The 20501-nt window shown below is 48.8% G+C and overlaps 1 protein-coding gene across 4 annotated transcripts in view; it reads left to right on the forward strand.

Moving 5' to 3' along the window:
* Positions 1–5429: 5429 nt before the first annotated feature.
* Positions 5430–20501, forward strand: part of ARNT2 (aryl hydrocarbon receptor nuclear translocator 2) — a 203902-nt gene continuing 188830 nt past the window's right edge. For 2 of the 4 annotated variants that reach the window (XM_079909992.1, XM_079909997.1), the window contains exon 1: positions 9579–10741. In XM_079909992.1, coding sequence (XP_079766118.1) covers positions 10711–10741 — 31 coding nt within the window. In that variant the 5' untranslated portion in view covers positions 9579–10710. Of the gene's footprint in view, positions 5452–9578; positions 10742–20501 lie in introns of those variants that run through there. The other 2 variants (XM_079909993.1, XM_079909995.1) reach the window with 2 other exon arrangements.

Genomic DNA, 20501 nt, shown 5'->3' on the forward strand with positions numbered 1-20501 from the left:
TTGTTTTTAAGATTCAGCCGTGTTGATGTTAGTAGCCGTTGTTCATTCGTTTTCACTGCTGTGTATTACTCCACTCTGGAGCACACACCACACTGTGTTTGTTCATTCTCTTATCCATGGCTGTTTCCAGTTTGGAGCTGTTAAATCAAATGCTGCCATCAGCATCTTTTTGCGAATCGGCTGTGTCCCTCTGCATCCCTGTGCAATCTGGGGGCTCATCTGCTACTGTGACCCAAAGAGCTTCCTTGCCCAATTCTTGAAGGTATAAAACACAAAGTCCAATCATAAACCTTAGGAAACCCAACTTTGTACTTTAGAGAAGTTGTTTAGAGACGTTATTTCAGTTCACTACTGATCTCACCAGAAAGTTCAACAATCTGGGGTCGAATCTGTGTGCTGACATTGTCAACAGGATAAGGGACAAGGCACTTATCACAGCGTGTGTTCAGCTAGTGACCAGCGAAACCACAACAACCGGGTCTCAGAGTGGGCAGCCTGCAGGCTCCTGCCGTCTGCGTGACCAGAGCTTATCTGGGGCGTTGAGGGCTTAGCAGGGAAGTTACCTTTCTAGTTTGTATGTTATAATATCTATCAGTAGTGAGGGGCTCTTTTTTGCATAGATTAACACTTGGAGATTGAGTGAGCAAGCATTTTTGAGTCTGATCAACCTGGGTTCAAAGATTTAGCTCTGTGACTTTGGGACAGTTGCTTAACCTCTATGAATATCAGTCACCAGATCTGTAAAATGATAATAAGCAAAGATTTACATAAAGGGTTAAATGAAGTATATACAGAAATAATTTTTCTCTCTTTAGGCACCCTTTATATAGGTATATGTGTAGATAAAGGCCCAGATAGTCACATGAATACAAATGTCCTATGGTTGTCCTATAGATTGTGTTGATTTAAATTAGACATTGGTGAGACCAGGATCTTCTCCAGGGAGGTCACGGGATGCCCGGCATCACGTCGGGGCATGAACACTGCCCATGGTCTGGAATGTTGTTGTTTTTTTTTTTTTTTAATTTAAGCAGAGCTCGTCAGGTGTTGAGGGACAGACTGAACTGACCAAATGCTAATCTGTTTTTAATAGGGAACATAAATGCCACGGTGCTCCCAAGGGTCGGCCAGTTCATTACGTCCTTAGGTAACCAGATCATAGGTTGAAGGCTGCGAAGGTGGGGGGGGGGGTGTTTTGGGGTGGAGGAGGGAGCGGGGTACAGGCCAGATGCTGAGTGATAGGAGATTAGAAAGATGGCCTTGAGACCAGTATCACTGAGTCATGACAGCCTGATACGTCCAAGGGGAGGAACCAGCCACATGAACAGGTCCCAAGATCCCACTGGAGTCTTGGACACACTTTGCTTTTTGCGTGTTGCTTGATAAAGCTCCTCGTAGACCATTCCTTTTTGTTGCCAAAGGAGTTCTTGAGTATGTTTGTTTGTTGGTTGGTTTTTTAATTGTCAGTTGTAACTAGTCTAGTCTTTGTTTATTTGAATATGTATTTATCTTCGGCAGGACTTGCTTAGATTTTCTAGTCCCGTTCTTTCTGCTTTAGAACAAATAAAGATCTTCTTTTAAGTCAATATCTGCTTTAAACAACTTTATCTATTTTATGTTGACTTCCCACCCCCTGAGCTCTGGGCTGGGGGTGAAGGTGGGGGTCCCATTCTCAGCACAGGATCCCGTTGCTCTGATCAGAACTTCAGAAATGGCCATGGCAACTCGGCAAACAGCTCCTCTCTTTGGGCACCGTGAGAGGGTGACTGGGGAAGTTCCCGATTAGGAATGCACCTGAAAAAGAGAAAAAAGTGAGGGTTTCAAAGATACCTTGTATTAACAATGTCTGGGACCTGTCACAGCGAGGATGCTACTGTCCTGTGGGTTGGCTCTCCCTCTGACCGAATTCTCCTGAGTTATGTCAACGGAGTGCCAAGGGACTATACAGGGGCCAAAGCCGAATGGTTCTCACAATGAATATAGGGATAGTCAGTATTACTTTTCCATTCAAGGATCATGTAAGACAAATATAATTTGATGGACAAATATTCTGTTTAAATTAAAAGTTTAGAAACTCACGTGATGAAACGGAGACCATATGAGGATCTGTGCTTTCTCCTAAGCATCTCCTTGCTCATTTTCCCTCAATCCTGCAGGATGCTATGCTTAAACAGTGACATGAGGATGAGGAGACCCAGCCCCACCCTTGCTATCATCCCACAGTCTCTGTAACAGGGAATCTGACTTACAAGATTGAGAAACCCATGCTTAGGGAAGGGTACCATTATCAGTCTCATCCTTGTCTTATCCAGTCCCCAGGAACAGCGGGGAGGAACCCACATCTTGGTAGGTCAGGAAGGAATGCATGTTTCCACTTTCAGTTCTCTAGGGAAGCTGGAAATCTTAAACCAGGAATTGAGGTGGGCTCTGAACTGTCTGAGGGAGGGATGTTCCCAGGTTTCTGGGAGCTGGAAGACATTGGGACTCTGGACTTCAAGGAGCAGAGAAGGCCAGAGCACTGGGTGGTGGGAGGTGTGCACGTGGAGGTAAGGCCAGGTACGCGGTACCAACATGCCCCTGGTTTGTGCTTCATTTGTTTGGCTTGGTTTTCAGTTGATGACAAGTTGGTGTTCAGTGCAGGTGGCAGGTGACTTAGCAGCAGAGAGAAGGGCCGGTTTCTGGAGCACATGGGCCTGTAGTTAGAGATACTCTGAGTTCTGGTCCCATTCACAGGTGAGAAGAAGGCACAGAGTTGCCCTTTGTGAACAAGGAGAGCAGAACCTGCCCTAGAGCCAAGCCGGGACGGCAGCCAGGGTGTTGGCAGCAGGGCCCAGTAGAGCAGAAATCTAGCAGGGTTCCTAGAAGAGACAGGTGCTGACCAGGAGAGAAGTCTGGACTAAGGTGTGGCAGGGAGGTGGCCACCTGGGGTGGCAAGAGGCAACCAAGACAGATTCCTGGGAAATTCAAATTCCTCGAGGACCCCCAGAGATGCCTGGGCACGGGAAACCTGGTGAAAGACTAGACTTCTTGCTAATAAGGTGGGTGTTTGTGTCGTACTCTGAGGCACCATAATGGAGGACTTAGGGATTTCTTCCCCTTCCTTCTAGCCATAAGGTACCCACCTTGCCCAGGATGCTAACATGGTACACGTCTCTTGCCGTTTCTAACCTTTAATTGCCTAATAGATACAATAAGCAGAAAGAACTGGAAAGTTTCAAAGGTTTACCTCTAAATTACACATGAGATGGGCTTTCAGGTTTACCTCTCAAAGTCTATGACTGTGTTTAAAACAGGTAGATATTCAGAAGACCAAAACCTAACCCCTCAATAAGTGAGACTGAACGTTTGCCAAATAAATGTTCTTGAACAGAAACAGATTTCCCTCTCACAGTGTGACCTACAGGAAGGGAAGTCATTGTCACCTGTCTTTTATTTGTAGTAATTTGCATGCTAGTGATTGAACAGTCGCAGACCAGTTGGTTGGATAATGAATTTGGTCTAGACGTGTTGTATCAGAGTAACCAGAGTGGATGCCAACAGAATGTCGAATATCACTTGGAAAGGGAGGTTAATCATTAACCCCATTAATTCACTTGGTATTTTTAAGCAAAAATTACCTCTGTAAATGTATAACATGGGAAAAGACCTAATGCATAATAGTTAGTATTACCTACTAAAACACCCGGAGAATCTTGTTAGGCTGAAAAAGAAAATCGTTGTCCTTTGTGAGGTGGTTTCCAAAATGGATTAATACAAACAGGAAAGCAGTTATCTATCAAAATATGAATAATTTCACATAGGTTCTATTTCTTCACTAATAAAGCCAAATCAAAAATGCCTGAGCCTGTGGAATAGTAGTGTCAGAGTGATGTGAAAGTCAGAGAGTGGGGCACGTAGGAGAGGAGTTGTTCTAATTCCTACTGGAAATGGAGTTGCTGAAACCATTCTCATGCACCTGGAGAAAAGGAAGGCTTACACTGCATACAGTGCTGAGCACTGGGTAGAATATCTTTTTTCATACTCATTTCCCTCTTCTTCTCTAAGGGTAACTGATGTAGCTTTTAATATGGATCAGAACTATGGTTACCATTGGGGGGAAAGGGGGGGTGGGATGAATTGGGAGATTGGGACTGACATACATACACTACTATGTGTAAAATAGATAACTAATGAGAACCTGCTGTATAGCACAGGGAACTCTACTCAGTGCTCTGTGGTGACCTAAATGGGAAGGAAATCCACAAACGAGGGGATATATGTGTACGTATAGATGATTCACTTTGCTGTACGGCAGAAAAGCGCAACATTGTAAAGCAACTATACTTCAATAAAAATTAATTTAAAAAAAGAAAGAAAAAGAACTATAGCAGGAAATTAAAAATAAAAACCCAGCCAAGAGGAGTTAAAAGATAGAGCTGCTGGGGTTCCCTATCGCTGGAAACGTGTAAGATGTTGCAGAGAGAAGCAACATTTCGTTCTGTGTATCCTGTCAAGACAGTCACATTGGGGAGGCATGGTGGGTTATATGATCACTCATGTCTGATAAGATACTCAACCACTCACTCCATAAATATTAGAATACTTCTTATGGGTCAGGATATGAGCTAGGTACCAAAGGAGGAAAAAAAAAAAGGAAAAATGAAGGCAGTAGCTCACAGCTTAATGAAGCAAAAAACATATAAAAAAAACAACCCCAGTACAGCGAGATATATGCTAAAGTAAAGGAAAAGGAGAGATATGGAGCCCCTCCATGAAAGAAGTCATGGAGTCACTGCTTGGAAGGGAGAAGCCAATCAACAAATGGTGACCGATGAGTGAGAAGGTCATGGGGGAGGGGCAAAGGAAGCATTATGTTGTGTGTAGGAAATGACAAGTACTGGACTTTACTGGAGCATAATTGTTGGTGGGGGGTGGAGAGTGAGTGTCAGAGGTCAAATGGATAGGTAGGTGGAGCGGATACACGAAGGTCCTTTCCAAAGGCTTAGCCCTTGGAGTAACTGGTGAGTGCTTCTTTTGGGGCTTGCTAAATCCCCTTCTGCATTCCTCCTTGTTAATTTTTTTCTCTTTCTTTAACGCTTACCCACTTTGCAGTGGCCGTCCATGGGTACGTCCCCTAGCCTTTTCATCCTTCTCTCGGAACAGCATCCCCATGTTTTTGAGCGCTGCTTCTTTGTGGCTCCAGCCACAAGGTTTCATCAGGAGCTGCGTTCTTCTCACATGATCAGGTCTCCTATCCCAAGGTGGGACAGTCAAGGTCACCTGCCTCCTGGGCACGGCTGGGCTAGAGGTAGGCATCCAAGCCAGGGCCAGCCTCAGCTGCTCTCTGTTCGTGGGAGCCAGGGAGTTTCATCTCTACATTTCAGGAGCTATGTTCTGCACCGTGTGGAGGAAGGTGGTGTGTAGTGAGAAGGAATGACCCACAAAGAAGAGGAGAAGAGAAAAATGGGCACAGTGAGTCCTGGCAATGTTCGGATGCTTGTTCCCAGTTTCCCTGAGGTCTAACTGGATCCCTGTCTTCTGTGTTTTGCTCACTTTGTGTATTATCTGGGTGTATTTAGCATCTCATGAAAGGTCTCTCCTTTGAGCCAATATGAGTTGGGGAGTTGCTGTGGTTTTGAATTCCTTTTTTTTCTTTTCCAATTTACCCCATCTTACCCTAGGCTATTGAACCTTACCTCTCTGATAACAGCAAAAATATCAACAAGTAAGTTATACCAACCACATGCCAGATAATGTTCTAAGCTTTCTATAAATATTAACTCGTTTAATTCCCACAAAATTCCTCTCAGGTGAATGCGCTCCATTGTCTCTGTTTCATGGATGACGAAACTGAGGCACAGAGCGTTTAACTCCCACAGCAGGTGAGTAGAGCTGCTGAGATCTGAACATGGGCTGTCTGGCTTTGGAGGCCAGAGCAGCTGAGAGTCTACCCTGCTAGGCTGTCTTTGCTTTACGTGGTAGATGAGGCCAGTCCAGATGCCACCAGCAAGTCAGCAAAAGGGCAAGGGCAAGCACGTGCTGCCCCAGTAAAACTGTGGAACTCAGACTGGGACTCGAACCCGGCCACAACCCAGACTGGGACTTGAACCCACAGTCTTTATTTTTGAATTTTATTTTATTTATTTTTTTATACAGCAGGTTCTTATTAGTTATCCATTTTATACCTATCAGTGTATATATGTCAATCCCAATCCCCCCAATTCATCACAGCACCACCACCCGCCCCCGCCACTTTCCCCCCTTGGTGTCCATACGTTTGTTCTCTACATCTGTGTCTCTATTTCTGCCCTGCAAACTGGTTCATCTGTACCATTTTTCTAGGTTCCACATATATGCGTTAATATATGATATTTGTTTTTATCTTTCTTACTTCACTCTGTATGACAGTCTCTAGATCCATCCATGTCTCTACAAGTGATCCAATCTCGTTCCTTTTAATGGCTGAGTAATATTCCATTGTATATATGTACCCATCTTCTTTATCCATTCGTCTGTCGATGGGCATTTAGGTTGCTTCCATGACCTGGCTAATGTAAATAGTGCTGCAATGAACACTGGGGTGCATGTGTCTTTTTGAATTATGGTTTTCTCTGGGTATATGCCCAGTAGTGGGATTTCTGGGTCATATCGTAATTCTATTTTTAGTTTCTAAAGGAACCTCCATACTGTTCTCCACAGTGTTCATATCCATTTACATTCCCATCAGCAGTGCTAGAGGAACCCATGGCCTTTTAACAGAGATCACACACCCGGTCTCAGGACTTAATGAAGCTCAGGTTCTTGATGTCTCGTTGCAGAAAGAATTCAGTGAGAAGCAAAGTGGTAGGTAAGAAGTGGATTTATTTAGAGAGAAACACACTCCACAGGCAGCGTGTGGGCCACCTCAGAAGGCGAGAGGCCCCGAAATAGGGCGTGGTTCGTTTTTATGGGCTGGGTAATTTCGTAGGCTAATGAGGGGGAGGATTAGTCCACCTATTTGGGGGAAGGGGCGGGGATTTACAGGAATTGGGCCACTGCCTACTTTTTGGTCTTTGAACTTGGCCTTGGAACTATCATGGCGCTAGTTGGTGTGTCACTTAGCTTATGTTAATGCATTACAATGAACGTATAATGAGGTTCAAGGTCCACTGGAAGTCAGATCTTCTGCCACCTTGGATCTCGTTGGTTCTAACCAGTTTTGGTCACGTTCTACGGCTATGTCGTTCTTTTAATGGTTGCCCCCTTCCCTCATGTTTCACCAGTACCTAAAGAAGTTCAGGCCTTAGGATGAGAGCAACTCCCAAGAGACAGACATCTCCAGGGAGGAAGACTATGCCTGTCCCATTGTGGTCTAGTCATTGTCTCCAAGCCCACTCAGTCATAGCCACATGCTTTCCCCTTGGGGCCGGGTGACTCTGGCCCATGCTAAGAGGAAGAGTTGCGCTCAGGCTAGCGGAGCAGAGTCTACGGTCCCACACTATGGCTGAGAGTAAACAACAAACTTCACATCAACATATCTTACATTAGCATTTGTTGTTGTTCCATCAACAACCAGAAAAAGCTTAGCCTGCGCTGCCACTGTGCTTTTCGTCAGTTCCTTCTTGAATTTCTAGTAGCATTTGCTGTATACATTTTCATGTCATGCTTCCTGGTCTCTTGCTATGTTAAAGTTAAAAGAAGATAACAATTCTTGGAATCATTATACGTTATACAGTGGGAGTCCTGTCTCTTATATCAAAGGGATACGAAGCAGAGGCAAGGTGATCTCTTCCCCCTACCTAGTGTTATCAGCACTGTGGCCTACACCCCGAGTCATTTCTGGGAATACCGTACCCAGAATCGTGTGCTACAGGCCCAGCGGTTCAGCGTTAATTAAAAAAAAAAAAATGCAAATCTCAGCTTTGAAAGCAATAGCCTCCTTTGGAATTTAAAAGAGTTCTAGGTTGTTTAAACATTGAGTGGGATTCCTGAGCCTGTTAACCGGTCACAGTCTACTAGCTCTCATAATTAGCACAAGACCACTGTACTGTGCAAACGACACTCAGTATTCAACAATGACTAACTGCTCCATTTCAGACTGCTTACTTAAGAGTGGGGGGTTTGCATCCACAATGATGTTTCTGGGTAGTTACCTATTTAACACCGAGAGACAAGAGAGATGATGAGGGCCCAAATCACCCACTCCTCTATCCCTTCACAAAACCCTGCCCATTCCACCCCTCCACCACCCCCCCCCCCAAATCCCAGCATTGTGGGTGACTCAATTCCAAGTCTTATTTGGCTACTGAGCTGTGTGACCTTGGGAAAGTCACTTCCCTACTCTGAGCTTCAGTTTCCTTATCTGCAGACTCTGGGGGCTGAATTGGGTGATGCCAAAGGTCCCTTCCACCTCTAAGATGTAGTGACTGGGGGAGAGGATCTAAGATGTAGTCACTGGGGGAGAGGATGAAATGCCTCCTTCTCTGTTCAAACGCAGACATATTTATTACTTACTGAAAACCGCAGCACGGCAGACTCCAAGCAGACCATGGTAAGTGTCCCAGCCTCTTGTAGCTGTCCATATTCTACCTTTTATTGCCATGGACAAATGCAAGAAGAAGGATTAAAGATATCTGCAGAGCAGCGTTTTAGAAAAATGGGCAGAGGGCAGCAACACAGTTAAATATATGTGTGCGTGCAGCTGTAATGGTCACGTTTACTACACTTTTATTTTTTAGGGAGACTATTAAAAATGTATTTGTTTGGAGATAATACCAAAATGAGCCACATGTTGTGGACGATGCGTGAACACCAAGGAGAGGGCCTTGCTTACCTCTGAGGGGTGTGGAAAGTCGGAGAATGCAAAGAGCTTGGTGGAAGCAGGGGTACAGTGATGCTGGGGGCTATGTAAAGATGCGCCACCACAGACAGAACTGCCAGTGGGGAGCGGCTCCTAAAAGGGGATCGTTCTGTAGCAGAAACATTGAAGGTGGATTTTTACCTTGCTTGAGGAGTGCAATAAGCCTCCTCTTCCACTTACCCTAACAAATCTTCAGTCAGGTAGACCGTGTATTTATTAAGTGCACATGGGTCTTTGAGGGTGTTGCCGGTTGGGAGTATGTGGAAGAGAGCCTGAGCTCTCATTTGACTGATGCTGGGGAAATCAGGGGCAGCTACTTGGATGGGGGTGGTTCCAGCTGGTGCCCGAGTTGCTCTCTCTCTCCCTCTCGTTATCTGTCTGGAGCTGGCCTGTCGTGATGCCGGATGCACACATGCCTTAAGTCTTCACCTGAAGTGTCTTTCTTTTCCACCTCTCCACATTCTGCTCATTTCTTTACGGCCTAGTTTGTGCTTTCTTGATCACTCCACCCTCTCTCTGGCCTCATTCATTCACCAGTGACCACAAGGTGCCCCAGGCAGCTGTTGCTTCTTGAGTGCAAATACCTTAGAAGTCCAGGGAGGGCAGAGCCCCTGTGGCTCTCTTTCCACGGTCTGACCAATGCCTAGCTTTGTGCCAGGCACACAACAGACATTCAGTTTCGTGGAATCGATAAACAAATGAATATTAAGCACGTGTTAGTCAAATCAGTGGTGTCAAATACTCTCCGGAAGACAATGCTTATGCGAAAATATACCCCAAGCATTTTTTCTCTACCCACCCCTCCAAATGCTTCTTCGTAAGGATTTCAGACAGTCCGATGTTTTTGCAAACATGTCTACATTTAGGGGCCATCTTGCCCTTTGTGGCTCTCACTGGGATGTGTTCACTCTTCCATGGAACCTGCACAGGGCACCCACTAGGGTGCCAGTCTTCTTCCTAAGAGCCAGCTTACCGTCTGGCAGAGAAACAATCCCTCCAAGCTCCCTACAGCCTAACTTTACCAGGATATGCCGACAAAAGCATTTAGAGAATCTTTTAAATGCTCAGGTGGTCGCATAAGGCTCCTGCAAGAAGTTCAGGTGATAGCCAATGACAGCCACCGCGCAAGAAGGAAAGCAGAGCTGAGAGCCTTTCTCAAAGCCAAATCATCCACAAATTCCCGGGCCGGCTGCCTCTGCCAGGGTGTTTGCTGAGTGCTCTCGTCAGCTGTCCGTGGCCGTGGCCTTGGAGGTGCCCGTGGCCTTGGGCGTCTCTAGCCGCGGGAGCCGAGCGGCACGGCCCTGGCATGCTAAGTGGGCAGCACTGGGGCGCCTTTGTTTCTCTCCGTCTCCGAGACCCGCGTCCCTCTGCATCTTAAGAGGTTGCCCCCCCCACCTTCTCCGCCCCGGCCCTCTGGCCTGGGGACAGCGCCCCTCCGTGATGCGTCCCGGACACCCGGGGGTGGGGGAGACCCGGACCCAGCGACAAGGGAGGGGCCGCGCCTCCGGCTCAAGCCTGGGCACCTGCGCGGGCCCGAGGGGGCGGCCCCAGACTCGGGGGTCGCCCCACCCGCCCGCGGCCCCAAGTCTCGCGGTGCTGCGGCCTGGCCGGGGGAGCCGCGGCCCGGCACCCCCCGCCGCGTGACAAAGGCTGAAGCGGGAGGAGGAGGCCGAGGAGGGGGCGGAGGCGATAAAGGCGGGGGCGGCGGGCGGCCGCGGCGGCGGGAGAGCGCGGAGGCAGCGCCCGCCCGCGCCGTCCTTTGTGTGGCAGTGGTGGCGGTGGCGGCGGCGGCGCCTGGGCCTGCGCTGGCCTCGCCTGCCCCGGGTGGGGCGCCCGGCTCCGCGCCGCCCCTCCTCGTCCCCGCCCGGCGCGCGCCGAGCCTTCCGAGCAAGATGGCAACCCCGGCGGCGGTCAACCCTCCGGGTGAGTAGTGGCCGCGGGCCCCATCGCAGCCCGCAGGCCCTGCCCGGGGCCGGAGTGGGCCGGAGGGACTGGGTGCGCCGAGCGCCCCCGGGAGCGCGGAGCCGGGCGCTCGACACCCCCTGGGGCAGGGTGGGGGGAGCGGCTGTCATTCTGCGCGGCAGCCTCAGCATCAGCACCAGCCGCGGCATCTTCATCCCAATCTCTAACCCCATCCCGGTTTCCAGGACGCGCCAGCTCCTACCCGCGGGCGGCGGACGCTGGCCTCGCCTCCCTGGGAACCAGAAGGGCCAGTCCACGATCCACTTAAGTTCCGAAAATACCCAGCTTTGCCTCCCCCATCCGACGCCTTTTTCTCTTCCTGTTGCGGCCCCTGTGGCATCAGGCGTCTGCCGGTCGGGGCGGGTAGGAGGGTACCGCGTTGACCGAGGGAAAAGTTTGGACCCAGGATTCAACAGGGTGGAACTCCCCGGATGCTCCCCTGCCCGCCCCGCTCCCCAAGCGCTGGTCCTTTGCGCCCTTTGCGACTAGCTACTATGTATCCTGATCTTCAATGGACACACGCACACAGTCTGTAGAAACGCAGCGTGGAGAAGCCCAGGCCGGTTCAACATCCTCTGCTTTCTAAGGCTGACCTGTTCTCAGGGTGCCGTCTATGACAACTGTGCTCAATGGGCAGATTTCAAAAAATGGGAAGAGTTCATGATCAGGTGGGAATATTGACCTGCTTTGGAATTGCAGCAGGGAAATTCTATTTTAGTTGGGAAAATGCCCTACCTTGTGAATAGGACAGCCAGAAGGGTGTCCGAGAATGGAAAGGGGGACACCTAGACAGACTGCTACAAAGTTTTGGGTGCTGTGCAGTGACTGCTCTGGCCATGACATGGTGTTAGATCCCTGTGGAGGATGCAGGGAGAGGAAGAGAGAGGCCAGTCGTCAGGGAGTTCCCCGTAGAGGGAGGTCGTGGGGTGGGTGGGAGGGTGAACACCCACAATGCCTAGCAAAGAAAACAAATGTGTCATACGAGTTAGAAGTGAAGGATTCCTTCCATCTAAAGTGGTAAGGGAAAGGCTTTTGGAGGTTGGACATTTTAAAACTGGAGTTTGAAGAACTGGAAGGTTTGAATACACAGAGCCCGGCGCTGAAAAGACTTGCAGGTACAAGGGATGGCGTGAGCTATGGTGGACTTACTCTGAGCGTGTGTAGATGCCAGTGGGTGGTTGGAGCGTTAGGGGTATAAGTGAGCAGTGGAATATCACACAGACTGGTTTGGCAGTGGCCAGGCTTTAGAGGGCTTTGAAGGACAGGCTAAGGAGTATGGGCTCTTGCCCTACACGTTATGAGAGAGTTCTCTGTGGTATTGAATAGGGTAGCCACATGGTCACAGTACTTGTGGAAGATTAATTTGTCAGCTAAGTTGAGGTACCATGGAAAGGAGGCAGCAAGACTGGAGGCGGGGAGGCGGGGTCAAAATGAGGCAGGTGCTGGGGAGGTGAGACTTAGCGGCAGTGGCTTGGAACAGAAAGAGGAAGGACAGCACCATTGGGCAGGTGGAGCAGCTCAGACTTGCACTGCTTAGATTGGGGGTAAGGGTAAAGGGGGTGGCCTAGGAGGCACTGAGGTGGGGTGTCCATGGAGACACCGAGGTGAAGAGCCTCAGTAGTTCCAAGGACGGAGGTTGCATTAGCAAAGTAGGGAGTCTTGGAAGAACAGATGAGTTCCCTGTCCAGACGCTGTTTGAAAACAGCTGTGCCAGTTTGCTTGCGACCGAAGCCTGCCATTTCAACCTGTTCAGCTGCTTAAAAATCAATAGGAAAAAAAAAAAAATCAATAGCAACTTGATCGATTTAAATGTTATGACATTAGAAAAAGCGAAAGAAGTTAAATGAGGATATTTTAGTCCAATGTAGGTTTATGTTGGAAATAGGAATAAAATCAGAGGCAATGTACATTTTATATATATATATATATATATATATATATGTTTACACATATACACATATACGTACATACCATTACATCTCCGTTTAAGGCGTTTTGTCCATAACACTGTTCCGTGAGCTTAATGGAATAAATACGGGGCAGCTGCTGGGCTTGGCGGTGCTGAGCACACAAATGTCTGTGCCTTGGACTGTGGGACACTTGAATCAAGCAAGTGCAGGGCATTGTTTTTATTATTTGCAAAATAATAAAATAATTTGGCTTGCTTGATGGACAGTGATGTCTGTGTCTTTTCTCTGTTCGCAGAGATACCAGAGATCTTGAGCATGGTGAGACCTTCTCAAGGGAAAACTCCTTGAGGGGGTCGCCTTTTCTCTTACCCACCCGTCTTGTCTTTGAGTGGCCCTCCGCGGTAACCCTCAAATCTGTGGGGCAGGTTGTTCTCTCACCGTGTGAATCGCGAACCTCTTTGGGGAAAGGGTGTAGTTTCAAGGGATACAGCTAAAGGTTAGAGCCCAGAGAGAGGTTTCAGACTTTTCCTGGCAAGTTACCACCAAGAGAGGCAAGGTGCCCGAGCTGGACACCCAGAGTCCACCTCTCAGAGGCATGAGTCATGTGATGCTTGGTTGAATGCCTCCTCCTCTTTCTCCCACCTCCCCCCCCTCCCCAGATGTTGTTGCTTTGCAAAGAATAAGAGCTCAGTGAACACAGGCAAATGCACTGGGAGGCACCGAGGTTTATTTCTGCTGCTAATCTGTGTCCAGGGTACAAAGGTGACAGGCCGTCACTTCCGCACCCCTACCCACTTGTTCCTTTCTCTGCGGCTGACCACGGCACACCAGCAGACCCATTTGCGATGATGCTTGTCTGTGATGTACGGCAGGGGCACTCTGGGGTCTAGGTAATGACAGGTGAAGTTGGAATCTTCCTGCTGTCACGTATTCAGGTGATCTGAGCCAGGTTCAAACCTCTAACCTGCCCCTTCTAGGTCCCCTGTTTGGGTTTTCAGATTCTACCAGTTACTCTGGGGGAAGAGTGGTCTTTGGAGAAGGAAGGGTTTGTCTTCCGGACGTTCTTCTCGTGGCATCTGCCACAGTACTCCTGGTCTGGTTCCCCTCTCCTGGGCCCTCTGACCCCTCCCTATTTCTAGGTCATTGCAGCCCCTACCTTCATTGCTAATATTATGGTAGTGGCTGATTTTCTCTATTCTTTCTAGATAGGAAGAACTTATGTCCTCTAGACTAGAGAATGGAACTCTAGAATCTTCTGTTCCGTATATATGTATTATTTGTTTCACTTCCTTTGGGTGATTTTTAAGCATTTCTGATTTGTATTTAATAATGAAGGTTTGAATTAGTTTCATGCATGAAAGGGTACGTGCAGCTGAAATGGCACAGTTCGGAAGGGGACTGTTTTTCCAACTCCATTGTTTCCACCTTAATCTTGTGTAATTTAAGCATGAGGGACTCAGGTTCAAATTCAGACCAGTGATCATTAGGAATTATGCATTATCGGAGCACACTCCGAAATGAGTATCTGCAGAGTGTTAATAAGGCTTGCACATTTTTAAACTTCAGAGGTATGTTTTAAGAGATTTAGAATTTCTACTTTTTTCTGAAATCAACTATTAGATTTTTTTCCCCCTCCAGGTTTCTGGTCTCTGGCATTTTAGTTTGGAATTGATTGTATAGTGCAGAAGATTCTTGGCACAAATTGCCTTGGATGGAGGGATATTCGGGTCGGTTCAGCAAACATATTGAAGACCTTTGACCTTCCAAACACTGTGCAGGGCGGAGGGCAATGTGAACATCCCTTCCTCAACCTCTGGGAGTTCTGAGTCTAATAGGGGAGATGTCAAGACCAGGTTTATAACAAAAGGTGGAATGAAATGAACTTGACTAGGTGTGTATGTATCATGAGAGGAAGCTTTGTAGGGAGGTAGCTTCTGAATCTGGGCCCCTCAAAAAGAGAGAGTTTGGCCTATGGAGAATTTAGGAAGGGTCTCAGAGAGCTGGTGGTGGGTGTGTGGGTGGGTGGATTTGTGAAAGTCTGGGGAACCGTCAAGTGCTTGTCTTCTCAGTGCTCTCAGGGACCCAGATGGACCCGCAAGAACGATGGGGTAGAGTTAGAACTTTGGAGAGATGCTAGCTGTGATTGCAAGCTGCCCAGCAGCACTGCCTCAGCTAGAGGTGGAACACCCAAACGAGCTGAACATACATGTCCAACGTCTTTACACACTGCATTTCGTGCTTTCTAGAAGTCTCTTGATTGCAAGATACATCGTTATTTTATGTGCTTCCCAGAAAATACTGCTGCCAGTTCAATGATGATGTACTATCAGTCGTAAAATGCTCCTCCATTTCAGTGATGTTTCAGAAGATTGCATCTAGAACCAGTAAAATACCGTGCATTAAGAAAAAGTCAATTTTGCTGCTTCACCACCTGTACGTAAAACATATGGTCTCTTTTTCCAGTAAAAAATGATACAGAGTTTGCCCTTTAGGCATGTGCCAGGGAGCCCAGTGATGAACCAACAGCCTTTTAGCACTTGTCAAAAGATAGGAGTGATATCTAAACAAGAGATTGATTTATTCCTCAGTCAGTGTTTATTAAGCAACTACTATGTGTCAGTTACGGGGAGCTGCGCTAGCTTGAGGTCGGGAAGAGCTGGGCTGGTTCGAGGAGCCAGAACAGGCCAGGGTGGCCGGAGGACGGTGGGTGAGCAGGGGCGACGGGGGTGTGGGGGACCACTCACGGAGAGGCATGGATTGGGGTACGGGGTTGAGGTTCAAGTCTAAGAGCAACAGAGAGCTAGACGGGTATTGAGCAGTGGAGACACGTGATCCCACCCGCAGTGGCTGCTGTCTGGAGAGCAGACTGGAAGGAGGACAGCGGAGAAGCAAGGGTCCCGTTAGATATTGCTAACGTGGACGGGGGGTGGCATTGGGCGTGGAGAGAAGGAGATGGAGTTGAGATATATTTGGGGGCCAGGACGCCATGCCGAGCAGCTCCAGGGGCACTAGTTGTATCCTCGGCCATCCTTGCAGTCGGGCAGGGCACCTGCAGCACCTCTTTTTTGCGGGTAGCACCATAACTGTAGGGTACAGGGTTGGGAGAGGGTGCTGAGGGGGAGGGAAGGGTCAAGAATGAGTCCCAGCTTTCTGTCCTGACAGCTGGGTGGTGGGAGGTGTTGGGAAGATAGTGAGGCACACGTGGCTGTGGGGTGTGCTCGAGGTTCCTGCATTAGACGGTTGGGTGCAGGTGCCCAGGAGACACAGAGGTGGAGCCGCTGGGGAGACCGAGGGCCGTGTGGGCCCAAGGGATCTGGGCTGGAGAAATAAGTAAAGAGCAGCTTCTCTAAATGCTTTCCTTGGGGAAAGTGAGATCAAGGAGAGTGGAACACTTGGACCAAATCCCCTCAGTTCCCCAGCAGTGCCTCCATTACTGCTTCATTGTCGGCCTGTGCCGAGATTCACCAAGATGCACGGAGAAATAATTTCTGTATCTTTTCCAGAAGCATTACTCCACTCACAGTGTCAGCTCTGTGCTGGGCCGTCCTTAGGAAAGGAATGTCCAGCAGAGTTGCCCAGGAATGGGATATGCTGTGTGAGGAGCTGAGAGCGCTTTCACACAGAAGCGGGTAGGAGCCGTGCAGGTCAGGCTGATGCACTAGTTTAACACACAGAACTTCTTGTTCAATGAATAGAAATGGACTCCCGCTTCTAGTCAAGCCCTTTCCCACTTGAGGGCTTTTGCTTGTGCCGTGTTCCTCTTCTTGGGATGATAAACTGCTCACCTGTCCCTTCCTCCTCTCTCCCAGCCCCTCCCCACACCTAACCATTTCCCCATCCGACTCCTTTTGTTTCCTTACGGCCTCAGCTTGAATTCTTATCTTACTCCATTGGAGAAGGCCCTCCTGACCCCTTTATCCAGATCAAGTGAGCCTGTAATGCATTCCACCAGGGCCCCGCAGGGTGGACTTGGGTTGGAGCTCTTCCTCTCATGCGGAATGAAACAGTAAATCACCTAGATGTTTGATCCATGCCTGTGTGTCCTGCAGCTCTGGGAGCCCCCTGAGGGCAGGGAAGGCATCTGTCGCTGACGTGGCCCCAGCATCTACCATATTGCCTCCTGTACAGCAAGGCATGCGGGAAGGTTTGCTGATGAGTGAACGTCTGGACGCCAGACAGTTGCATCATAGTTTCGTATGTGACTGCCTTGAAATGCCCACCTTGAAGAAAAGAAAGCATGTGCACTGTATCTGTGGGTCTCTGAAACCAAATACACCAGTGCTGTCTGATCCAGATTCTGATTTTTATTGGTGGGAACTGATTCTGATCTGAAAACCCTACCAGAAGAATCTGTCCCCACAGCAGTGCCTCGAGACTTTATAATAAGGCCTTGGAAACACAGATATTATCCTTCTTCCCAGAAGGAGGGCAGGGCAGACTGGTAGTAGCCTGGAGACCAGCTGGTAGTGGTGGAAAACCCGTATCCCCACCCTGTGAAAGCCCCACAAAGGTCCTCCCCTTTGGGGCCTTCTGCTCTGTGTGCGAAACCGTTGCTATGGCTTGTGTAATCACCGGCAGTTACAGATAAGGTCCCCCGGGCTGGCTCTCCATCCAGCTGCCCCCCCGGAGGGGCTGACACGGGTCCCAGAAAGGCAGCATTGAGGGGCCACAGGCCCTGGAGTTGGAAGCGAGACCCTTTGCAAATAAGTAGAGTCTGTGTGGCTTTCAAGACTGACTGTAACGATTGGAACATTTTTCAGGGAAATCCACAAAGAAGCAAAAATGTTCACAAGTAGGTAATTCCTGCTCTTGTACATTGTACAGTAACATGGGGCATCTTTGACTGCTCCAGTTGTGTTGTGAGAGCAGCTAAGCAGAGCCTGGGAGGGGTCTTCTCCTAGCCCCCGCTGAGGAGTTGGCTTCTTTCTTCCCCATAATCACTTTTCCTCCTGAACACAACAAGAAAGATACGTGTGGATTATGAAAAATTTGGAAACTGTATGTAAGTGCCAAGATAGTTCTACTACCCACTATTGAGAGTTTCACATATGTTGTTACAGACTTTTTAAAAAAGTCATAAGTCAACACAAAGTAGAATTGTTCAGAACATATCATTTTTTTCCACCTTCATTAATAGGAACAGTGTATCTTACCAGAGATACTGAAGTGTTCTGATTTATGGCCTTGTCATAATTTTTTGACTTAGTCTCATATTTAGGCATGTAATATTTGGAGTGCTTTTCCATTTGTCAAAATTATACACAACACTGTAGTGTCCATCCCTGTATGTAAATATATAATTACATGACTTTTTTCCTTAGGGTAACTGCTAGAAGTGGAATTACATAGCCAAGTGGGTTGGTATGTTTTTATTTTATATTGCTTTCCACAGAGGTTAAACCAGAGGCTCAGAGGGGTTCAGAGACTCACCTGGGGTCCCTAGGGCATACATGGACATGAGCTCAGATGCTCTGCTTCCAGCTCTGGGCAGGGCCCTGCAGCCCCCGCCAGGCTCCCCTCTGCCCCCCGGGTTCTGTCTGCACCCAGCCCTGCCCTTACCCGTTCCCTTCTTTCACGTGGCCTTCCCAAACACACGTGCTATAACTGTCCTGGAAACCTCTGATCCCTGTCTGTTGTCCACACATCCTCCTTGGTTTGAACTATCCATCCCCCACCAGACCACCTGGCTGACCAGCCCCCAGACTCAGAGAGCACAGGGCGCGGTAAGGTGTTGTCCTTCCTGCCTGCCTTCTGTGGCGTTAGGCAAGCTGTGGTAGTTACTGCCGCTTCAGATGCAGATTCAGGACGTTTTAATAACGGAGGGCAAATGTGTTTGCTTTTGGTTTTGATGATCCCTGCTTTTCTTCCACAACTCTAAAAAAATAGAGACCAGCTGCAGGTGGCACTGGGCACCTCTGCACCCAGGCTCAGGTAGCAAAAGGAAAGGCTTGGATGTTGGCAGCCTGGGACGATTCTGGGGTACTGTGTCCAGGGTGAAGAGCACCCCGGGGGGTTGGCCCAAGCCAAAACCAAGCTCAGTGGGTGGATTCAGAGCTTTCCGGGAGCCAGGTCAGTGAAGTACCTTGCTGGTAGCCGAGTGAGGGACCAGAGGAGAGGAGGGTAGTCTTCGGTACACGGGGCACTCCTGGGGGACCTACAGTGACCTACTCGTGGCCATCAGAGGCTCTCTGCCTGTTGAGAAATGCAACTTCCCTCCGGTTTCTGTCTGGCCTGCCAAGCTGCCCTAACCACAGTTAAGGAAAATCCACTGGAATCGATAAATGATTGATTATTTATCAGGAGGGCCACGTGGTTGCTCCTTACAGACAGCAATACGTGAGCTGGGTTCCAGACTTTGAGGCGACAGCAAGTAGCGAAGTTCATTTTGCCCCCATTTATTTCATTCATAGCCGTCATCAGATGCTATTCTCTTTCTTCTCTCGGAGACTCTGAGCCAAGTGGCAGGGCATCTAAGAACCCTGGCCCAGGGGGGCCAGAGATGTGTCCACACAGTGCTTATCGACTGGGAGCCATTCCGGGTTGTTACAGCATCAGGGGTGGGTGGGGAGGTAGGGTGGGAGGTGGCATCTTGGGGGTGGAGGCCAGGGACTCTGCTAAACATCCTGCAGTGCACAGGGCAGCTCCCACAACAAAGAATGACCCAGCCCCAAATGTCACCAGTGCCAGGCTGAGAAACCCCGGTCTATGCGGACAGGACTTCTCGTAAGCCTCTGGGCAGTGGCAACTGAGAAAGGAACCCGGGAGTTCCATGGGGTACACAGCTGGCAGAAATGAAGGGGCTGGCCCCCGAGACCACCACTTCAGAGTACGAAAACATGGTGGCTTTAGAAACAAGATGCTACTTCTCAGAAAATTATGAGATCCATAATGGAAGTTAATTTAAATGTGAAATAACAGAACTGCCCGAATTTTTTATTATTATTTTTAGAACAGCATTGATGTTTCTATCACATCAGCAGGTTTAAAACGAGGCATAGTCTGGACTCATTTGCCATCATTTGATATGCTTGATGGATTCCAAGTCCCAGAAAGAATGAAATGAATGAATGTGATCAAGGATCACAGCTGTGTTCTCTCTCTTTGAAAGCATTTCACATCAGAAAACTTCTAATTTGTTTCAGCCAGCCTTCCCCGGGCACCCCTCTGCCACCCCTGCACCAAGGGTGAGGTGCCCAGTGCTGGCGGTGGCGTGTAGAGAGATGCTGAGCGAAGTAGGTTGGCCACACGTGTGTTCAGCCAGTGTCCACAGCAGGCTGGGCGGGACAGTTTTATGCACATGACTGGCGGCTTGTTAGAGGGCAGGAGCGAATGTGACCCCGCCCCCCAGCTCCTCCTGAAGGGCAGAGAGAGCGTGTGTTACAGGAATGGCTCGGGGCGCACAGCTCGATTTAGCACCAGAGTACGTGCCTTTTCCTGAAGTCAGCCTCACAAACCACAGGTCTCTGTTTCCCGCTGCCTGCCCGGCGTCTTGTCCACCTCTCCCTCACGTTTTGCAAAGCCAGCACCTCCTCCACGCCCGCCTCCCCCAGGTCCCCTGTGGCAGTGAATGGTACCACACTCCATTCACTGGTCCAAGCCCGACATTAAGTATTTTAATTGCTTATCCACCTAATTAAACAAATATTAATTGAATGCCAACTCTGTGCTCACAGTGGTGTGCAAAGCCAGGCGTGGTCCCGGCCCCCGTGGAGCTCACTGTGGGGAGAGTCGGCTGTTTATTAAACAGTCACATGCACGAGGGTATTATTTAAGTAAGTATCAGGAAAAAGAAAGGTGTCTTTGTGTCCAAA

Source organism: Stenella coeruleoalba (assembly GCF_951394435.1).
Source record: "Stenella coeruleoalba genome assembly, chromosome: 2".
Lineage (NCBI taxonomy): Eukaryota > Metazoa > Chordata > Mammalia > Artiodactyla > Delphinidae > Stenella > Stenella coeruleoalba.